At 49.6% G+C, this 20,568-nt stretch overlaps 1 protein-coding gene across 4 annotated transcripts in view; it reads right to left on the bottom strand.

Annotated features, from left to right (window-relative positions):
- Nucleotides 1-20,568, bottom strand: part of FAT2 (FAT atypical cadherin 2) — a 71,273-nt gene that overhangs the window by 48,049 nt on the left and 2,656 nt on the right. For all 4 annotated transcript variants that reach the window (XM_036313198.1, XM_036313196.1, XM_036313197.1 and 1 more), the window contains exon 2: nucleotides 744-4,018. In XM_036313198.1, the coding sequence (XP_036169091.1) occupies nucleotides 744-3,999 (3,256 nt within the window). In that variant the 5' untranslated portion in view covers nucleotides 4,000-4,018. The remainder of the gene's footprint in view (nucleotides 1-743; nucleotides 4,019-20,568) is intronic.

The following is a 20,568-nucleotide window of genomic DNA, read 5'->3' as shown; positions in this document are numbered from 1 at the left end:
GAGGGCAATTTGGAAATATCTATTCACATTGAAAATATGCATTATCTTTTGCCCCAACAAAAGATAACTGCATTTTTAATGGATTTTCCTATAGACACTAATGCATATGAGTAAAAGTATATGAACAAGGATGTTACACCTATACGATAGGATAAAATGCAGCCATTCCGAAGGAATGACAAGATTTATATGTACTGACATATAAGATATCCTGGAGTTATGTTACGTGAAAAAAAAAATAAGTTCCAGAATTAGTGTCTATTATGTTTTCATAATAATGACATGAATAGTGATAATATCCCAGATACAAAGAACAAAACTTTAGAAGATTATAGACCAAATTGTTAATAAATATTGTATCTGGGGAGATGGGTCACAGAGAAACATTCATTTTTAAATTATATATAAGATGTGTAATCATGATATATTCCTTTTATAAGCAAATATATGTAATGTATGTTTGTATGTATGTGTGTGTATATATATATACTTACATATACAGATGGTAGTGATATGGTTAATTCGACTTAAATCGATGCACACACATATGCATGTATATATGTAGCCCCACTATGATAAAAATAGATTAAACATCAAATGAAAGGGATAGGAAGGAGAGTTCCTATTTATAGCTTTTCTTTTTCGCCTGCAGTCTGACTGGATGGCTCAGGACAGATCCTGGTTTACCTTAGCCCCATCCTCTCCCAGCACCTGGCACTCCCATCTTGCCCCACTCCCGGTACCTGTGTCTTGGTTGATGCTAAAGGCTGTAAGACTGGTGCCGTCCCGCAGGAAGTACTGGAGCTCCCCATCCAAGCCACTGTCATCATCGTGGGCAGTCACTACGATCACCTGGGTTCCCGGGGGGCTGTTCTCCTGTACCTGGCCCTGGTGCACAAAGGAGTCAAAGCGGGGAGGGTGGAGATTCTCATTTACATCCAGGACTATCACCTCCACGTGGCAGAGGGTCCTGCGAGCCAGGGGCCTCCCGTTGTCACTGGCCCACAGGCTCAGGTTATACCCAGCCCTCCTCTCAAAGTCCAGCTCTTTCTCCAGAGTAAGGGCACCCGTCATCAGGTCCACGTGGAAGGTCCCATGGGCATCATTTAACAGGACATGTCGCACTTCTCCCGCTGGGCCCAGGTCAGGGTCAAAGGCATCCAGAAATGTTAGGATAGTTCCTGGGGGCAGGTCCTCCGGGACCTTCAGGCTGCTGAGTTCTGTGACGCACTGGGGGGAGTTGTCATTGACATCTTCCAATGTGATGGTAAGGTCAGTGACAGAGAAGAGCTGGTGGCCCTTCCTGGGCTGATCCCTGGCCTCCACCTTGAGAATATACTGAGGTTCTGATTCCCTGTCCAGGTGCCCTGTGACAACCAGTTCCCCAGTGAGGGGATGGAGGGAGAACTTCTCTGTGGGGCTTAGCAGGGTGTAGCGAACCCTCCCATTGTCATCGGAGTCAGCGTCTTTTGCTTTCAGCTCTGCAATTGTGGTTCCAACTCCTGTGTCCTCTGAGATGGTTATCTGGTATCCACCAGGAGGAAATCGGGGTGCATTGTCATTGCAGTCTTTCACATGCACTGTCAGCAGCTTCCAGGAGGACTTCCGGGGCGTGCCCAGGTCATACACGGTGACATTGAGGATGTAGAAACTGGTGGCTTCATAGTCCAAGGGGGCAGCTACAGTAAGCAGCCCTGTCTCTAACTCAATGTCAAAGCAGCCCTCTTCATTGCCATCTGCAATCACATAGACCAGTTTGCCATTAAAACCAGTATCAGGGTCAGTGGCTGCCAGGCGGGCCAGGGTGGTGTTGAGAGGAACACGCTCAAGGATGTCAATGGACTGCGGGAAGTGGTCCTCAAACTGTGGGGCATGATGGTTGATCTGATATGCACTTAAGGAAGTAAAGTCCTCATCATCGGAGTCCTGGTTCGGGAGCCCAACAGAGCGGAGGATGGTCTTTGTGAATCGTGTCAGTACCCCTGTTTTCTCACATGTTATAGGAACCTCGAGACGGGGGTCCCTTACTATAGTAAGATTCAAAGTTGTGGGCAAGGCATAGTATTTCCCATCTGAGGCTGTAATTTTCAGGGAATAACTGATGGGTTGACTAGAAGTGTGATACATAAAAGAGCGTTTGAGGGATATCACTCCAGAAGAATGATTTAGATAAAAATACTCTAGCTCGTTGCCTGACACAAACTCATATTTGAGGTTCTGAAGCTCATCCACATCTATAGCTGACACAGCCGTCACTGGTCTCCCTACTGGCCAGTCTTCCCGGAGAGACCCACTGCAGTTGACTTCCTCAAACATAGGCTTGTTGTCATTCAAGTTATTGAGCATAAGAGAAACAGATACTTCCTTTTCTTGGCGAAATGGGGACCCCCAATCTGATGCCCGTATCTGGAAGGTATAAATTCTTTTCATGAGCTCATAGTCCATGGGTTTGGTAGTGGAGATGATCCCCAGATAAGGGTCGATAGAAAAGGGCACATCTTTTGGACGAGCAATGGAATAGGTGACATAGCCATTCTCTCCATGATCCCGGTCTGTGGCAGTCACAGTCAAAACACTGGTGCCCGGAGGGATGTTCTCATCAAAGGTGCCAGCATAAGACAACCTGTGGAAGACGGGGGCATGGTTGTTACAGTCCACAATGTCGATGACCACAGTGGTGGAGGCCAGACCCGGGGAGGTTTTGATGTGTAGCTGGTAGTGGGCTTGGTCATGGAAGTCCATGAGCTTCGTGGTGGTGATGAGCCCGGTGCGAGCATCGAGTTTAAACCCTGTGCCCTCTGAGGATGGCTTTAGAACATACTGCAGGTTGGGGAAGGCCCTGGTTACTTTCACCATCACTACGCGGCTGCCAGGCGGGGAGAACTCACTAAGCTGTACTCTATAAATGGGCTTCTCAAATTTGAGGGAAGCCAGTTTGGAAGGGGGTAGGTGAAAGCCCCTGATCTGGGAATAGAAAGAAGGACTGCCCCCACTCCTGGCCCGCAGGCTGAGGTTGAAGCCATGGAGGTGCTCCAACCAGTCGATGTCTCTGACGGACACCAGGCTGAACTCACTGCTCCGGGCGTAAGACTTGATGGCTTTGAAGTACTTCCCGGGGTCACCATCAACAATTTCCAGTGAGTCCACTTCCCCTGAGCTGTTCGCATCTACCGCTACAGTGGCATAGGTGGCACCCTCACTGCTGTCTGGTGGGGCCACCACCACAGAGGTGATGGCCGGGGGCTTCCTGAGGGCAGGTTCTACATGGATGACGAGTGCAGCTAAATTGCCAAACCCATTGCCCTCTGAGATTTTCCGCATGCGGTCCACGGCCAGCACCTGGAGGTCATACTTCCCTCGCCAGGTGACGTTGAGCTTCCCAGCCAACGTGACCACACCGCTGGTGGGATGGATGGCAAATATCTCCGACCTTGTGTTAAAGGCATAATAGAACTCGGCGTTCTGGCCCAGGTCAGCATCCGTGGCGGTCACCTTGCAGATGGGGCTCTTGAGGGCCATATCCTCGGAGATGGTGACTCGGTATGAAGGTGGGGAGAAGAGGGGCTTCAGGTCATTCTGGTCCAGTATGTGGACCACCACACGGGTCAAAGCTTCGAACTCCAAGGTCTTCTCCGTGGCTTGGACGATGAGGGTGTAGCTGTCTTGCACCTCCCTGTTCAGAAGGGCGGTATTGCTGCTCTTCGTCCTGATCCTCAGAAAGCAGAAGTTGCCCACCACATACTCTTCTGTTTTAAACACACTGGCCACGTCCCCGGAGATGATCCGGTACCTCACTGCCCACTGGGGCTCGGCGATGTAAATGCCCATTTTCACGAAGCTCTCCACGTAGGTCTTGGGAGCTGAGTTCTCATAGATGGTCGCATTATAAAGGGTGTGTGTGAAGCGCAAGGAGGAGGAGGAGATGATCCCTTCCAGGGGCTTGTCACAGGCTGTGCAATGGAGCAAGAAGATGACAAAACCCAGCGAGGCAATAATCATGGTGGAAACTCCCAAAGCCCTAAGCAAAAAAAAAAAAAAGTGCACATTAGGAAGAAAATGGTTTCCACTGCTGTAGTTCCTAACTAGGGGTGATTTTGGCCCTCAGGGGACATTGTCCAAAGATATTCTCAGTTATCCCAGCTTGGGGTTGGGGGTGCTGATGGCATTCAGTGGGTAGAGGCCAGGGATGCTGCTGCTCAATGTCCTACAGTGCATAGACACCCCCCCTCCTCCCCACACGCACACACACAACAAGGAATGATCCAGCCCCAAATGTCAGTAGTGCTGAGGTAGAGAAACCCTGTATTTGAGAAATAACAATAACGGACTAGTTTAAATCTCGAGGGCACCTGGCAGATACAACAGTCCTGACCCCTTCTCTGCTTTTCCCCCAAACCTTCAATGGCTCCCCAGTGATGGTAAAATAGTTCCAACCAGCTCAGCAATCTGTCTCTTCCAGAGGCTAAGCTCCAGTCAAATGGAACTCCGTCGGCATGTGTAGGGCTGCAGGAAAACCAAGCAGCCAGGGTCACAGGCCTGGCATCAGGCTGCCTGGCCACCAGCCCTGGCTCCGCTGCTTACCAGCTGGGAGCCTTCCTGGGCAGGTTGCTTAATCTCTGTGAGCCTCCATCTCCTCTTCTGTAGAATGGGCATAAGATTATTATCTACCTCACTGGGTGCCTGACACACAGTAGGTTTTCACTTACTAGTTGTGATTAGAAACAGGAAACTAAGTTTCCCAGGGAGAGGAACTGCTCAGAGCCTTGCAGCAAGATAGAAGCAAAGCAAGCGTCAGATCTGGAACTCCTTGCAGCACAGGCCAGGGCTGCTTGCCCTATCCCAAGCTCACGTCCCTGTCCCAGCATGGGTCCCTCTGGACAGGAGGACCTGACTCTGCCTCACCTTATAACCTTGAACATAGAAAACTCCTCAATGCCTGGGATGTCAGAGCTGACATGGACCCTAGGGATGATGGAGTTCTGATCCTGCTCCTCATGCACGGCTGGGGAAATAGAGTCCTGGACAGGGTAAGGTCTTGCCCCATGTCATATGGCGGGTGGCCAGGTGAGACGGAACTGGCCTAATGCTCTGCCCCTCAAACACTTGCTGCTGTCCCCATTCTCTCCCTTCCATTCCCCACAGGGCTTGTCCCTGAACTCAAGCCTGGGTCAAAATGTGAGGCTCATGGGGCAAGGACAGGACAAGGCAGGGAGGAGGGCAGAGTTGGTTGCCAAACGGGGCCTCCTAGAAGCTGGTGCCTGCCGCTCATGGGAGCTGAGCGCTGTGGCTGCCGACAGATGGGCCCTGCATTCCTGGATGAAACAGGCACGACTTGTTTTTCCAGCTGCCTGCTCTTCAAAGGCGAGGAAGAGTTAAACTTCCAGGGCAAGGGGGAAAGGGAAAGTCTTGCATCCTCCTCTTTCCAGATTTTTGAGGGAGGGAACTCGGTGCAGGTTCTTTCAGACCTTGCAGGTCCATCCCAGGATGGGAGGCAGGATGGAGGCAGGAATGGAAAAAGGGCCTAATGCGGGATCTGAAAACCGTGACAGAAAAGGATGTGAATATGCCCGTTCTCTGGCCTCCCCACTACCATTCCTCACTTCAGACCCTGTTGGTGGTGCCCTAAGCCCGGGCACCCCAGGAAAGGGAGGGCAGGATAGAGGCAGGTTCTACACTTGGAGTCCTAACGCCAGTTACAGAAAAAAGCATTGTCTGTTCTCCACCACTCCTGCCCCTACGCTCCTTACTTCCCACTGCACCCTCCTGGAGCCTGCTGAGGCCAAAGCCATGCTCACTTCACCCCGATACAGTCCCCTGCAAGTAGGAGGGTCCCCTGAGTTATTTGGACACCTGGCTTCCCCCCCTCCCCCCTCCCCCCCCCCTCCCCAGGGATGGCATTGCTTTGGAGGTTGAAGCCCAGGGGGAAATGAGTGCTTACCCCACTCCCAGGTCCACTCACTCCATGCGCGGCCCAGCGAGCCCAGGGTGCACGCAGCCTCCAGCTCCACCTGCCCTGCTTTGCGGAAAGCTTCCTGTTCACCAGGTCAGCGCCCGTGTCAGACAGGCCCCAACAAGACGCCCCGCTCGGCAGCTGCACAGGCGGCTTGCCGAGTGGGGGAGGCGTTAGGGTGAACTGTAGGGAAGGGAGCAGGGGCGGAGTCTCCCTGGAGGGGGATGAGATGCAAAGAGAATGCACCCTTGGGTGGGGGTGGGGTGCCCATGGCTGTATTCCAGCTGTTGGACCTGCAGACCTGGCGACTGGTTTGCTGAGGAAAGGACCTATGTCTGGATATCAGTTTCCTGGCACCAGGTCCAGGCGAGTGGACAGGTTTTCAGGGTGCAAGGCCCGTTGGGCTCCCTGAGGCACCCTTTTGGCCCACACCACCTAGCACCGCTGTTTTGAAACACCTTGTGAAAACATAAGTCAATTTGTATCACCTTCCTGCTTAAAATTTTCCAGTAGCTTCCCATAGTATTTCAATTAAAATCCAAACTCCTTACTATATCCAGGATGGCCTCATACTATCTGGGCCCTACCTTCTTTTCCAGTGATTGCTCACCACGCTGCAGCCACACGGGCCCTTTCTCCTCCACAGGCATACCAAACTGGGATCTGCCTCAGGGCCTTTGCACTTGCTGTGTCCCTCTCCTTGAGATTCTCACATGGCTGGCTCCTTCTTGTTATCCAGTTCTCAGCTCAGATGTCACCTCCTAACCCTCCGTTTGATGCAGTGTCCTTCCCTTCTTTATCACATAACTCCGTTTTCTCCAGGGCAGTTATCACCACACAGTATGTTCTTGCTTATTTGTTTAATGACTGTCTCTTGCACTAGACATTGGGCTCCACGAAGACAGGAGCTTTGTGTATCTTACTCATGAATGAATTCCCAGTGCCTAGCTCAGTGCCTGGTGTAAAAGAACTAGTTGAAAAATTGAACTATTTGGACTTAGGAAAAGCAATGACAGAATGAAAGCGGAAAGAACCTTTAACAAGCATCTCTTACTTTTTGAAGCTGGAAAATAGTCCTAAAGAAAGAAAGGGTCCGGCCCTGGCCTGTTTGGCTCAGTGGATAGAGCGTCAGCCTGCGGACTGAGGGGTCCCAGGTTCGATTCCGGCCAAGGGCACATACCTGGATTGCGGGCTCGATCCCCAGTAGGGGGCGTGCAGGAGGCAGCTGATCAGTGATTCTCTCTCATCATTGATGTTTCTATCTCTCTCTCCCTCTTCCTTCCTCTCTGAAATCAATAAAGAAATATATTTTTAAAAAGAAAGAAAGAAAGAAAGAAAGAAAGAAAGAAAGAAAGAAAGAAAGAAAGAAAGGAAGGAAGGAAGGAAGGAAGGAAGGAAGGAAGGAAGGAAGAAAGAAAGAAAGAAAGAAAGAAAGAAAGAAAGAAAGATCCGGCTGGTGTGGCTCAGAGGTTGGGCGTCAACCTATGAGCCAGGAGGTCACAATTTGATTCCTGGTCAGGGTACATGCCCAGGTTGTGGGCTCAGACCCCAGTGGAGGGCATGCAGGAGACAGCCGAGCAATGATTCTCTCTCATCATTGATATTTCTATCTCCCTCGCCTTCTCCCTTCCTCTCTGAAATCAATAAAAATATTAAAAAAAAAAAAAAAAAAAAAGAAAGGGACTTGCCCAAGGTCACATGGTGAGAACTAAAGCTAGGTTCTTTCCTCCCAACCATGCTGCCAGAAAGAGAAGCTGTAGTCACATGAATGTAACTGTTTGGGCTCTTGCTAACGGCATCACATCGGGTAAGTTGCTCAACATCTCTGAACCTTAGTTTTCTCAGCTGTAAGATGGGACTATTCATGGGGTGTTATGAAGACCCCATGCACTTGAATGTGCTTAGCACAGTGCCTGGCCCATAGGAAAGCACTCAGTAAATCTTCGTTATTATTAGTTTTCAAAGCCAAGGCAGAATCAAAGCCTAAGTTTGGGGTGATGGTGGGGGCCCCTGAACCCTCTGGGAAGGACCAGCCTGCACCCTGGCAGAGCAGGAAGCCGCTGGTCGCTGGTCGAGTCGGAGCTTGCTGGCCCTGCCACAGGCTGTTCTGGGAAGCTGCGAGCAGGCGCTTGTTTGGGGTGGGGCCTCACGCTTTTGGCTCCCCAGGCCCGGAGAGAGATCTGCATGTGGGTGAATGTACACGTTTGCAAGAGGCACACACACTTAGGAGGCAAATTTTGAATAATTTTTGTGGGTTCATTAGTTGTACATGCCTACTTGACAGAATGAGTATGATGTGAGTAAATAAATTGATAGGGTGGGGCTTGTGTGTGCACAGGTGTGAGCAAGTGCAGGTGGGGGTTCATGAATGGACCCTTTTAGGGTATGCGTGACTCAAACTCTGCCTCCTTGTCACTTCCAACCCCATTTCAAAGATGGGAAGACAGCAGAAGGTGGTTCACAACACACAGGTTCTGGCTGTGTGACCTTGGGCAAATGGCTTACCTTCTCAGATCCTAAATTTCCCTTCTTCATAATACCATTTTGATAAGGACATTAGTTAATGTACACAAAAGCTAAACATAGTATGCAACATGGTTTTCAACAAATACAAAGTACTGTTACTTTCTAGCCAGCTGGCTCATACTATTGGCTGTTGAGTTTATGGGTAATGAAAGCTGTCAGGCGTATTATCATGTCACCCCCTCTCTGTTCCTGTGCAGGCTGGTTTTTGCAGGTAACTGCTGTAGGGCTTTAGTGAGACCCTGATTAATTTCACTCTGTGTTTCAGCCCACTGCTCCCGCTCCTCAGAATATCGATTCTGATATTCAGAAACTTGGCGGTTGTAACATCCATGTCTTAACCCAAGTCATTGATGAGAGTCTGAGTAGAGCTCCGAGGAGCAGGGCTCTGAGACCTTCCCTGTTTTCCTGGTTAGTGATCTCAGGTGCAATCTTGGAACGAGTCCTCTCAGAATGTGGAGAGCTCCCCTTGCCTGGGGTCATCCAAGCAGAGTCTAGGTGGCCCTTGGGGAAGATGAGAAGAGCTCCAAAGCGCCTTCGATCTTATGCAGGTATAGGTCTTTGGCCTGTGCGAGCCTACGGTCTCTGTTAGACCCTGACTGGGTTCTCAAAGGCAGAGAAGGGATTTCCCGTGGCTGTGGATCAGGGTTGTTCAATCAGGCCAGCAAGCTGACCTGGCTGTGGGGAGACCTAGATCTAAGGTCACTCTTCCCTGTGTAGCCTTGGTCAGGTTCATCACCAAGGCCCTCTTTCCTCATCTGTGATGACATGTGTGTGTTAGGGAGTGGCTGGGATGGATCAGTGTCTTGAAACCCTCCTATTGCTTTCAGAGGCAGAGTCTTTTTTCCCCTCATGAAATTGTACACAATCTATAAAGAGATCAAAGCAGAGCTGCACTATTAGAAGCAGGGCTGGAGGCCTCTGCCCCCAGGCTAGACCTTCAGCCCCCTGGTGCGCACCCCCTGGGAAGCACAGGTTAAAAACCTGGAGTAAAGACCTGTGAGAGCCCCCTCCATCTGAGAAGCTGGGGCCCTGCTAGTCTAACATTCCGTGTCCTGTCATGGAGGGTTCTAAGATGTGCGGTTGGAAATGCTGCGATTCTAATGCTCTATGGCCGGTGTTCGTAAGGGTTGGTCCCCGTGCAGTCTCTCAGGCATTTTGGTTCTAGAAGTCTACGACTCCGGCTAATTCTATCCCTCCACGAGGAACCACATGTACTTGGAGGGATTCGAAACCCAACCAAACTGAATTAAAGAAGCTTCTTCCGGATTTGTTCAAAACAACAGGCTTAGTTTCTGAGGATGAAATTCCTCCCTGTCACTCCCAGAAGTACCCAGGCACAGCTCGGCGACGGCATTCTCTCTCGTGGCCAAACACCGTACCTTTTCTTAGCCATGACACAGATGATAATTAATAACCTACACATTACTCCTGGGAAACACCTCTGCCCTTGTACTCCCATATCTAAGATAAGGGAAACTGAGATTTGCATGGCACACCCAAGGCCACCCAGGAAGGCGGTGGCTGAACTGAAAAGACAGACACATTTCCTAAACCTGGGTGCTCTGGGGAGAAGCATGAGATAAGATTTTTTATTTTATTTTTATTTTTTGTTAATCCTTACCTGAGGATGTTTTTTCCATTGATTTTTAGAGAGAATGGAAGTGAAGGGTAGAGACAAAGAGAAACATCAGTGTGAGGGAGGCACATGGATTGGTGGCCTCAACCAGGGCCCAGGCCTGGGGAGGAGCCTCCAACCGAGGCGGGTGCCCTTGACCAGAATCAAACTCGGACCCTTCAGTATGCGGGCCGACGCTGTAACCACTGATCCAAACCGGCCAGGTTGATAAGGTATTTTTTAAAGTTTGGAGAGCTTTTCATGAAGTAAAGAGCCACTGGATTCATTCCTCTGGATTGGAGAATGTTCACACTCTACCCTCCCAAATCTAAAGGTAAAATGACCGTGGACTTGGGTACCTCGGTATATATTTTCTGACCCTACTCTCCTCCCGCCACTGCATCTGCCTCAGGCATCCAGTGTTAGGGCTGGCTTTGTGACTGTCAAGAAAGAATCCTAAACATATTCAGTTTGTTAGAAAAGCTTAAAAGTAGCAATGGTGGTAGTGATGGTGAGGGATTAGGAAGGATTGTGCCATTGAACCAGAATTTAAATCGTAAGTGATAGAATGGTGACATTACAGGTACCTGCTAGATAGAAGTCTTTAGCTACTGAAATGAAATTTCCCCATTAGAAGTAGGGAGCCATTGGTGGTTTTTGAGAAGAAGCAGGATCAGAACAGAACCACATGCTGGGAAGAGTAATCTGACATCAGATCAAAAGGGAGAGTCTCCCATTGAAGACTCCCAGTCTGCTGTGGACCGGGTTTGAACACCAGCTTTATTGGTTTAGGCCGACTGGACTTCACTGTGAATGGGAGGGCTTGATTTCCCTCCAAGAAACTTGGGTGAACACTGGGGTCATTTGTTGGTTTGTAGGCAGCAGCCACTGCTAGGTTCTCATGTAACAAAACAAGGCAAAGAGCTGGATATGAACTGGAAAAGAGCCATGCCTTGAGTCCGTGATGGGTCGTGTGACCTCGGGAAGGCCACAGAGCCTCTTCTGAGCCTCAGTTTCCCTGTCTGTAAAGTGGAGATAATAGCTACTCCTACCTACTTCCCGGGGCTGCAGGGAAGGCATATGATAGGTGAGAGCACAGGGAGGAAAGACACAGAATACACTTTATCAAGCCCAATAATGGCTTGATACATGGCAGCCACACCACCAGCAGCCGGAGAGGCTGCCTTAGGAGCGTGTCTGTAAGAGCCAGGCCTGCACAGCCTGGAATTAGAGGGAAAAGGAAAGGAAGTCCTCGCCTAGGCCTGGGCGAAAGGGAGCTGGGACTGGGGGTCCCCTTCTTTATCAGCATTCCAATTATCATTATTGGTGACAAAAAAAGTTATACTGTCCTATATCAGTATGGTAGTCTATACGTTTTCAAAAAAAGTCTTCATGGATTATCTCACTTGGTCTTTGAATAGAAGGCACAGTCCTGGATAGAATGAATAGGAAGAAAGTGGACTCTGGGGTCAGATAGACCTCATTTCAAATCCCAGCTCTACCACGCACCAGCTGTGTGACCGTGGGCAGTGGTGTAACATTTCTGGTCCCAGAAAAAGGGACAGGATAACAGCACCTAATCTCATGGAGTGGTTGAGAAGGCTGAATGAGTCAGCGCATGGCAAATTCCCAGGACTGGGGTACACTCAGCACAAGTTTTCCTGGACCAACGTCATCCTATTATGATGCTTACCGTTGCTCTTGTTTTGTAAATGAGAAACTGAGGCTCTGATCATTTGAAGGTTCTGCCCAGGTTCCCCCAGGGCTGGAATACACTCAGTACAAGTGTTACTGTACCAACATTCATTGTCACTGAACCCATGTTCCCAGAAGAGAGACTCAGAAGGCGGGCGGGGCTGGAGCAAACCCCTAGAACAGCGTCTCCAACAGCCCTTGGCAGTGATGGCCGTGTTCTAGTGCTCAGCTGTCCAGGTGGGAGGCACTGGCCACGGAGGGCTGTCCAGAATTTGAAGCATGGCTGGTACACCTGAGGAAGTGAGTTTGTAATCACATTGCATTTGGACTCACATAGCCAGATGCAACTAGTGGCTACCACATGGCCAGCACGGCTCTAGCGAGCCCGGCACAGGAGCCGAGCGTGCACAGGCCCCCTATCCTGCAGGCACCCCCAGGGCCCACAGTGCTTTGAGGGCCCATGAAAATGTCTCTTAAATTCAGAAGAAAGAAAACAAACAATTTGGTTGAAGAAATTGTTTTTATATATAATAATATATTCACCTTTATACTTATGTCATCAGGAAACATTTCTAATATTGTTTTTCATGGAGGAAGGGACCTGCAAAGGTTAAAATGCCTAGGACCCTCGAAAGCCACAATGTGACCCTGGGAGATGGGCATTTGAAGGAAACAGAGAGCTTCCAGGGGCCTGAGCTTTGGGGAAGAAAAGGGATAAAGTAGGAGGGAGATGATGAGAAGCATTTTGTTACTGGGCCTCCGATACCAAAGTCATTTGTTAATCTATTCAGTACTTTTTTAATGGAGGGCTTGCCCTGTGACAGGCATTCTAGAACAGAGAGCAAGACAGATGAGGTCCCTGCTCCTGTAGGGATTGTGTTCTAGAGGGTGGGGGGGGGGGGGGTGCGCGGGGGGAGAGAGAGAGAGAGAGAGAGAGAGAGAGAGAGAATAAAAAGTATACACTGTATCACTATATCAGGTGTGAAAAGTGAGATGAAGAAAAATTATGCAGGGCAAGGTTGAAGAGTGATGTGTGGGAAATACTGTTTTGGAAAGGGTGGTCGGGGAGTCCCACCTGACAAGGTGACATCTGAGCAGGGAAAGAGCCACAAAGCCCTCTTGAGAAAGAATTCCAAGGAGAAGAAACAGGCAGCGCAAAGGCCCTGAGGCAGGAAAAGGAGGTCATGCCGACAGACTAGAAAGGAGCAAGGAGGGAAATCAGGGAGGTGGCCCAGGTCCTTTCAGGTAAAGAAAAGACTTGCAGTGAGGTGGGGCCCATTGCAGGATTTACATGATGATTAGTGAGGAACAGAGGAGAGAGGGATGTGCTGGTAGAGATGGACTCCCAGGATCACTGGATTGGGAACCCAGGCTTCCCATCCTCATGGCTCTGCACAGGCCCGCTTCCCCCTACCCAGCTCCTCTCCCAACCTGGGGGCTCCTTGGGAGCCCACAATTCCATGGTCCTTCTACTCATTAGCCAGGGTGGATGGGAAGGAGCCAGGCTTCGGGTCAGACCTGCCCTCAATCTTGTCTCTGCTTTTATCTAAGGGCCTTGCTTCCACTGTCTTGGCCTCAGTTTCCCCATGTGTGAAGTGAGGCTAGCAATGCTTACCTCACTGGAGGAGTTAGTGAGTTTATGCATGGAAAGCATTTAGCATTGTGCCAGGAACACAAAACATCGTTAATGTTATTACTATTATTAGTTACTACTATTGCTATTGTAATAATTATAGTAATGTTATTAACTATTACAATAGGTTTTCAAAAAATGTGTGGAATGAGGGAACTATTCTCTGTATGTCTATATGTGTACTGATCCCCCCATCCCCACCCCATGCCCCTTGCAGGAGCACCCTTCTACACACACACACACACACACACACCCCTACCTGTGGGGTTTTGTGACATTCCTTCTCTCCTTGAAACAATTTGTAATAAAGCTCAAGCCACAGCTTATGTAGCATTAAAATAATTGCTATTCCTGTCACACTGTGGGTGCAGAGAGGTCACAGACGTGACCTCATCCCGAGTCTGAGGGGGCAGGTCATGGGCATGAAGTGGGCAGAGGAGGGTGGGCAGTGAAAAAACAGGAGGTAGAGAATGGTGTGCACACCCTGCAACAACATGGGTTTCCTGGTCTTTTTATTCTGCCCCCGGGGTGACTGCTCTGGGCCTCATCTTAACGTGATTTGTAAAAGGAAGCCATTCAGCATAGTCCCCTCTCTATCCAGGACAAAACACACTTCCTTCCCAGGGAGCTCGCTGGCCCTGTGGCCACCCGTGAGGTGAACCTGCTCCTCTTAGCTGAGAAGCTGCTGGGACCAAAGCCTCTGCTAGTTCCTTGTGCATGAGACCATCAGCCACCCACGGCCACCCCAGCCAGGCCAGCCTGTAACTCAGGCACCCCGGGGGTAGGTTACGATAAGAGCCAGATAAGAGCCGTGCAAGACGACAAGGGCCACATAACACGGTGGCCACCTGCTCACACTCTGGAGGAAGGCTGCCTGTATTTGAGTCCTGTCTTGGCCCATTGCTGGGCTTGACCTTGAGCAAATCGTTGACCCTGCCTGAGCCTCAGTCTTCTGACATATAAACTGAGGAAGGTAATCATCAGGCTGCTGTGAGGATCAGCTAAGATGACAGTTGGCACAAAGCCCAGCCTGTGAGCCCTCAGTGGTAACTGTTGTGCTGAGGAAGGGGCAGGGATTGGAGGCCCTACTCCTTTGGTGCCAGGAGGCCTCAGTAACATATCAGAGGGCCCAGCAGGGGACCAACTGGGAGACCCCTGGGCACTGGGACCAGTCCCTGCTCTCCTGTCTTACTGAGTAACCCGCCATGGAGCTATTGTCAATGGTGCCCTGAAGAAGGCGAGGTCTGGGGACTATGAAGGGCTCAGAGAGGCACAGGCACTGGTCACAGCTGGCCTTTATTGAACATTTACTATGTGCCAGGGCCTGCAGTAAGCGCTTGGCACACATTATCACTTGTAAGCTAGCTTACAGCAATCCTATAATTATGCTCATTTTGGGGATAAATGAGTCTCAGAGAGGTTACCTAACCTCCAAGTTCACACAGCTAACATGTGGCCCAGCAAGGATTAAAACTCAGATCACCTGTGTGTCTAACAGTTCCTCACCCGCCTCCTGTGTCCTCAGGTTAGAGAGAGGGCTTGGGAGGAGGGAGGGGTATATGATCCCTCCCCCACAACAGGATCCTGTAATGATGGGTCCTCGAACATCAGCAAACACAGCATTTCAGCAAAGACTTCATCTCTAGTCCTCCCTCTGGATCCCGTTCCCTCTGGTCTGGCCTAGCCCAGCTCCCTGGCTGTCAATCCAAGGCCAATCCCCTCTGAGCAGAACAGTTTAGGGGCACAAAGCCGGCAGGCGGGCAGGCCCGGGCAGGTGGGAGCGGCTAGTATCTGTGGGGCAAGGCAGGCAATTCGACTGTCTGAGGCACCCGGGCTTGCAGTTTTGCAGGCCCAACCTGACTGAGGGCCAGAGGCACTAGAGGGGTTAGGGCTGATTTGGGAGCATCAAGGTGCATATTAATGAGATGCAAACAAACCTTGAATGGTGAGCTCCAGGCCCAGACCCAAGTCCACGTTTAAGCCCCCTGGGCTCTGTCCTCACGATTCCTCTTACCCAGGGTAACTGCTCCACCAGCCACAGGCAGACACAGAATTCAGCCAAGCTATGTTCTCACCCACAGGGCTGGCCATTGACCTGAACCAGCGGTTCCCACCATTGGGAATCCCCTAGGGCGTGGGGGTGGGGCTTCAAAAGACATATTCCCAGCCCCACCCCAGATCTACTGAATTAAAATCCTCGGGGGCGGGGCTCCGGAATAGATGTTTAACAAGTTCCTGGTGCGTCTGGTGTTTGGGATCCGCTGAAAAAGGGAATCTCTTTCTCTGTGATCTTACCTTCTACCATGCCTACTTCAGACCCATATGTGGTACTCTCCTAGGCCCAAGTGGAGAGGGGGTCAGAAGTTAAGAAAAAAACACAATTTTCATGGCGTTTATAGGCTAGAGAAGTGTTTCTCAAAAGTCAGTGTGTTAAAAATCACAGCGTCATCTTGGAGAAGTCTGATGTATGATTTCGTAGGGCCACTGTGGGTTCGGGTGCACGCTTCCCTGTAGGTGGTCCACTAACCACTCCTAGGGAACATTGGCCCTCAGGCAAAGCAGACTCAAGGTTATCTCTAGGTCAAATAGAAGAATGCAGGAGAGGGAAAGAAGTAGATCTGATTCTTGCACTTGACTTTCACCTGGAAATCTCTGAGTCTGAAAATCTCCCTGTTCATCAGCATCTCAAACCCCAGAGGCAACTGTTTCTCTTCCCAGATAGACACCAGCCCCAGGAACCATGTTCTACTTGCAGTGAATAGAACTGAACCAGAAAATAAAAGGGATCCGTCCACATCCACATACCTTGTGACCCAGCAATTCCACTCCTAGTTAAACACACAACGGAAGTGTGTACCTACTACATTCACCAAAAGATTTGCACGAGAACGTTCAGAGCAGCACTCCTTATAATGGCCCACATTGGAAACAACCCAAATGTCCATCCAGGGCAGCATGGATAAGCGAACTGTGGTCGTCATACAGTGGAATGTTATACAGCAAAGAAAACCAGGCATTGCTCTGGGCAGCAATATAGATGCATCACACTCACATAATGTGGGTGAAAGCAGCCACATATACAAAGAATACATACTGTGCTATCCCAACTATATACAGTTTAAATACAGGCAAAAGCTATGGATTACGTTAGAATAAAGTTACCCTTGGTGGGGCAGGTGGTGACTGGAAGGGGGTTGCACAAAGGAGGTTTAGGGAATGGTGGTAATGTTCTGATTCTTTATCTGGAAGCTGGTTAGTTTCTGGAAAGCTCATTGAGCAAGTAAGGACACTTAGGATTTGCGCACTTTCCTGTATGCATATTATACTTGATTAGAAAGTTTCCTAAAAGTGCTAGTAGAGGACTTCAAAGAAGACTTGTAAAAAGAGGGAAGACATTGAAATAATAAAAGCATCTGACAGGCAGATTGCACAGGATTTCATAGCTATGGGATCTTGGACTCTTTCTGCCCCAGGAACCAGGAAGGAGACAGTTCTCAAAAACCAAGAAGCATGGAGGCGTGCCAGGGCACACCAGGGCTGTGGAAAACCGAAGCCTCAGCAGTTCCCTGTCCCCACCCCCACCGGGCCCGCCCTCTGCAGAACCGCAAGCACCGTGGCAGGCCCACTTCCACTAGGTTCCCAGGTTCTGCTGAGTTCCTGGTCATTGGGGTTCACTGCATGCAGCATTTTTCTGTCCTAAGAGCAGTTTTCTGGTCCATTTTCTTGTTTGATCCCCTCAGAGACCCTATAAGGGGAGCAAGGAGTATTCTCATCTTATAGATGGGGAAGCTGAGACCCAGAGGCAGGGGTCAGAAGACTTGTCCAAGGTCATACTGCTAAGCAAGTCGCCCTGTCAGGACTCAAACACCAGGCTCAACTTCCAGATCCCACCCTTCCGTATGTGCTGTTCCCAGCAATAGCCATGCTGGTTGTAGCACCTGCCGCTTAGAGAGCACCTTCTCTGTGGATGGACCCAAGGAAGTAGGTACTATTATCTCATCCCCGTTTCACAAATGAAAATAACAACAAAACTGAGAGTCAGAAAGTCCCAATGCCTTGTCCCAGGTCAATGGCCGGTGGGAGTTGGGCATGGATTGGAACAGTCTGTCTGAATTGAGTCTGAGCCCTGAACCACTAGCCCAGTGGCTCCCAAACCCAGTTGGACCTCATCTGGAGTTCCCGTGGAACTTGCAGAAATACAGGTTCCCTGACCCCACCCCAGACCCCACATTTCAATTTTGTAGACTTAGGATAGGTCTGAGAAACCAGTATTTTTTATAACAGTCCTAGGCATTGGGAGGCTCAGCTCTTAACGAGGCTACCCCTGAAATATGACAGTGAAAACAAAACAATGTAAAGGTGAAGTTTAATGTAGCAACTTCCAAATTAACTAACTCACTGAGCCTCTGTAGTCATCAGAGTTCCCCTAGCGAGGGGACACGCCCCACAGGAAGGTTTTTGGGAACAGCCCGGCTGGCTGGGCAATAGCTACACTTGGGGTGGGGTGGTGACTGACAAGGGATCCCAGGAGGGCTCTTGGGGGCTGGCGAGGCCATTGTTTGTGTTCACTTGGTAAACATCCATCAAGCTGTAACTTAAACGGATGCACTCTGGTTTGGAATATTTACAAAAAGAAAAAAATCAAGGTTGACCACTTGTCTGAGACACTGTACAAAGAGTCCTTGCACAGAGTAGAGAGCTGTACTAGGAATCCAGTAGGGGCCTTCTCATTGTCCCCTTCCAAGAGTTTGAGATTCTGGGATTTAAATTTCCCAAGAGCCTATGATTTCTGAGTCAATCCCAAGATTTCAGGAGCGCCCAAATCTGTAAAGTAGCTAACATTTAGTGAGCTCTTAATGCGTGGTGACTATCGGCTTTACGTGCCCTGTGAGGTGAAGAGCATGCTGCACCCCCTACCCCTCAGGGAGGTGGAAGGATGTGCCCAAGGTCACAGTCAGGACAGGACCGCTGACCCCTGGCTCCAGAGCTCATGCACCCAACCATGGAGCCATACTAATATTAGCTCTGCCCCTTCCCAGGGTTGAACTTCTAAATGTCTAAAGGACGCATTCTGTGCCATCTAGCCTTGCATTTGCTGGGAGGACCCCAGAGGGAAGGGGATGCTGCAGGGGTAGACAGCGAGCAGCTCTGACCTGGGACATGTGAGCACACACAGGCCAACACGCACACACACGCTGGCGTTACCCCACAGCTGGCATGTATAGTCCTGCTCAGCTTACTCTGAGGCCAACTACTGTGGGCACTGGAGCTGAACGGGAACTGGGAACTGGAGAACTCTCCAGTGTGGGCTCCCAGCCATGGGATAGACAGCTGCCCTGCCACCTCACTGTCCCCACCTCCTCCTTGCAGGGGCCACACCAGTCTCAGGAATGGAAGAAGACTCAGCAGGGAGGGGGCAGGGAGGGGGCAAGGAGGGGGCAGGGAGGGGTTTCTCTCTCCTGCAGGCTCCAAACTGGAAGGCATCACCTCTTTCAAAACGAGATGGATTTTAGGAAATAATTTGATAATCAATGGGTAATGGTAGAATATCAGGCTCTGTAACTGGCCAAGGGGAGACAGGACATCTTAAACTTCTATTCCAACCCCTCTCTTTAAATGCATGCTCCACTCATAGCCATGTACACCCAGCCAAGGTACTCTTTGCCGTAACTCCTTCAACACGGTCCTCCAATATTTACAAAATAAAAGCCATGCTCCTATGATGATTTTATGAAATCCTTATGTTTTAGAGCTATACATGGAAATATTTCCAGATGCAATGAGATATCTGGGACATGCTTCAAAATAATCTGGTGAGGCAAGGATCAGTGGGGAGAGAGAGAAAGCGTAATTGTTGACACTGGTTGATGGGTTTGTTTTTTTAAATACTATCCTGCTTACATTTGTATATTTCTAAAATTTCCCATTAATAAAAAATTACATATAAATTACTTTTTTTTTTTAAACCACACTTCTTGGCCCGGCACACAAGGCCTATGATGACCCGGCCCTGCTTGGCTGATAGTTCCTGCACACACCTGCCGCTACCTTTGAACCACTGTGCCTTTGCACATGCTACTTTCTATTTCTGAATTGCCTTTTCCTTATTTAAGCTTTATTCAGCTTTCAAAACGGGTGGTCAGTGACAGCTCCTCCCAGAAGCCTCCCTTGATTCTATAACTGGGCTAACTCACTCCTCTGGGCGCCCATGCCAGCCTGAGTTTGCCTCTATTTTACCCTCTACCTCAAGGTATTTTAACCACCTACTATGGGCCTGCCTCCACCAAATGCGCATCTTTGGGAGCCTGACACTTCAGAAGTGCTTACTCAGTGTCTATTGAACGAATTGCTTGTTGAGGAAACAGAAGCTGTGTGACTGAAAGGAAGTGGGTTAGCTTTTCTGAGTCTATTCGTCTCTACACTGAAAGCAATAGCAACAACAAAAAGAAAAGGTAGTGGACAGTGACAGATGGCTGCAGCTATCTGTGAGTCTAACCTGGTGACAGGTGCATAGAGGGGCTGAGTAAATCAGGTTTTCTTTCCAACATTTAAATCGTATGCTTAGAAATGGCTCCCAGAAATGACACACCCACCCAGGACACCAGCACTAACTGCCTAGTGACTTTAGGCAAAAATTCAAAATCCATGTTTCATCTGTAAAATGGGGCCAGTTATTCTTGAAGGCAGATTTCAGGGAACTCCTAAGGACCTTGCAGTTGTACAGTTACAGATTCCTGCAGACTTGCTGGCAATAGGTATGGAGTGGTGTGTGCACACACGTGTGTGTGTGTGTGTGTGTGTGTGTGTGAGGGGGTGTTGGTGGGTGTTGGGGGAATGGTCTGATTGATGTCCCCTATCCTCTGAAGGGCAGCTTAAGCTTGTTGCTAATCCCTAATTGTCTCCAGAGTATATGGGGACAATTGACTGGCCTCCAAGACTGACCACCCCTATAGAAAACAGCATCATCTCATTACCTGGATTAGGCAGAGGAAAGTGAAAAGATCTGGCTAATGGGCCTGCCTTTCCCACTCACTTGCTGTGTGACTTCAGTCAAATTACTCGCCTTCTCTGGTGAGACTTCAGTATCTCCATTTGTCTGATTTCATTGTCTCTAGGGCCCCTTCCACTCCCAGCTCTTATCTGTGATTG

This window comes from Myotis myotis, unplaced genomic scaffold (assembly GCF_014108235.1).
Source record: "Myotis myotis isolate mMyoMyo1 unplaced genomic scaffold, mMyoMyo1.p scaffold_m19_p_6, whole genome shotgun sequence".
In the NCBI taxonomy this organism is placed as follows: Eukaryota; Metazoa; Chordata; class Mammalia; order Chiroptera; family Vespertilionidae; genus Myotis; species Myotis myotis.
Note: the sequence above shows the minus strand (reverse complement) of the source record. Positions and strands in the feature narration are given on the sequence as shown.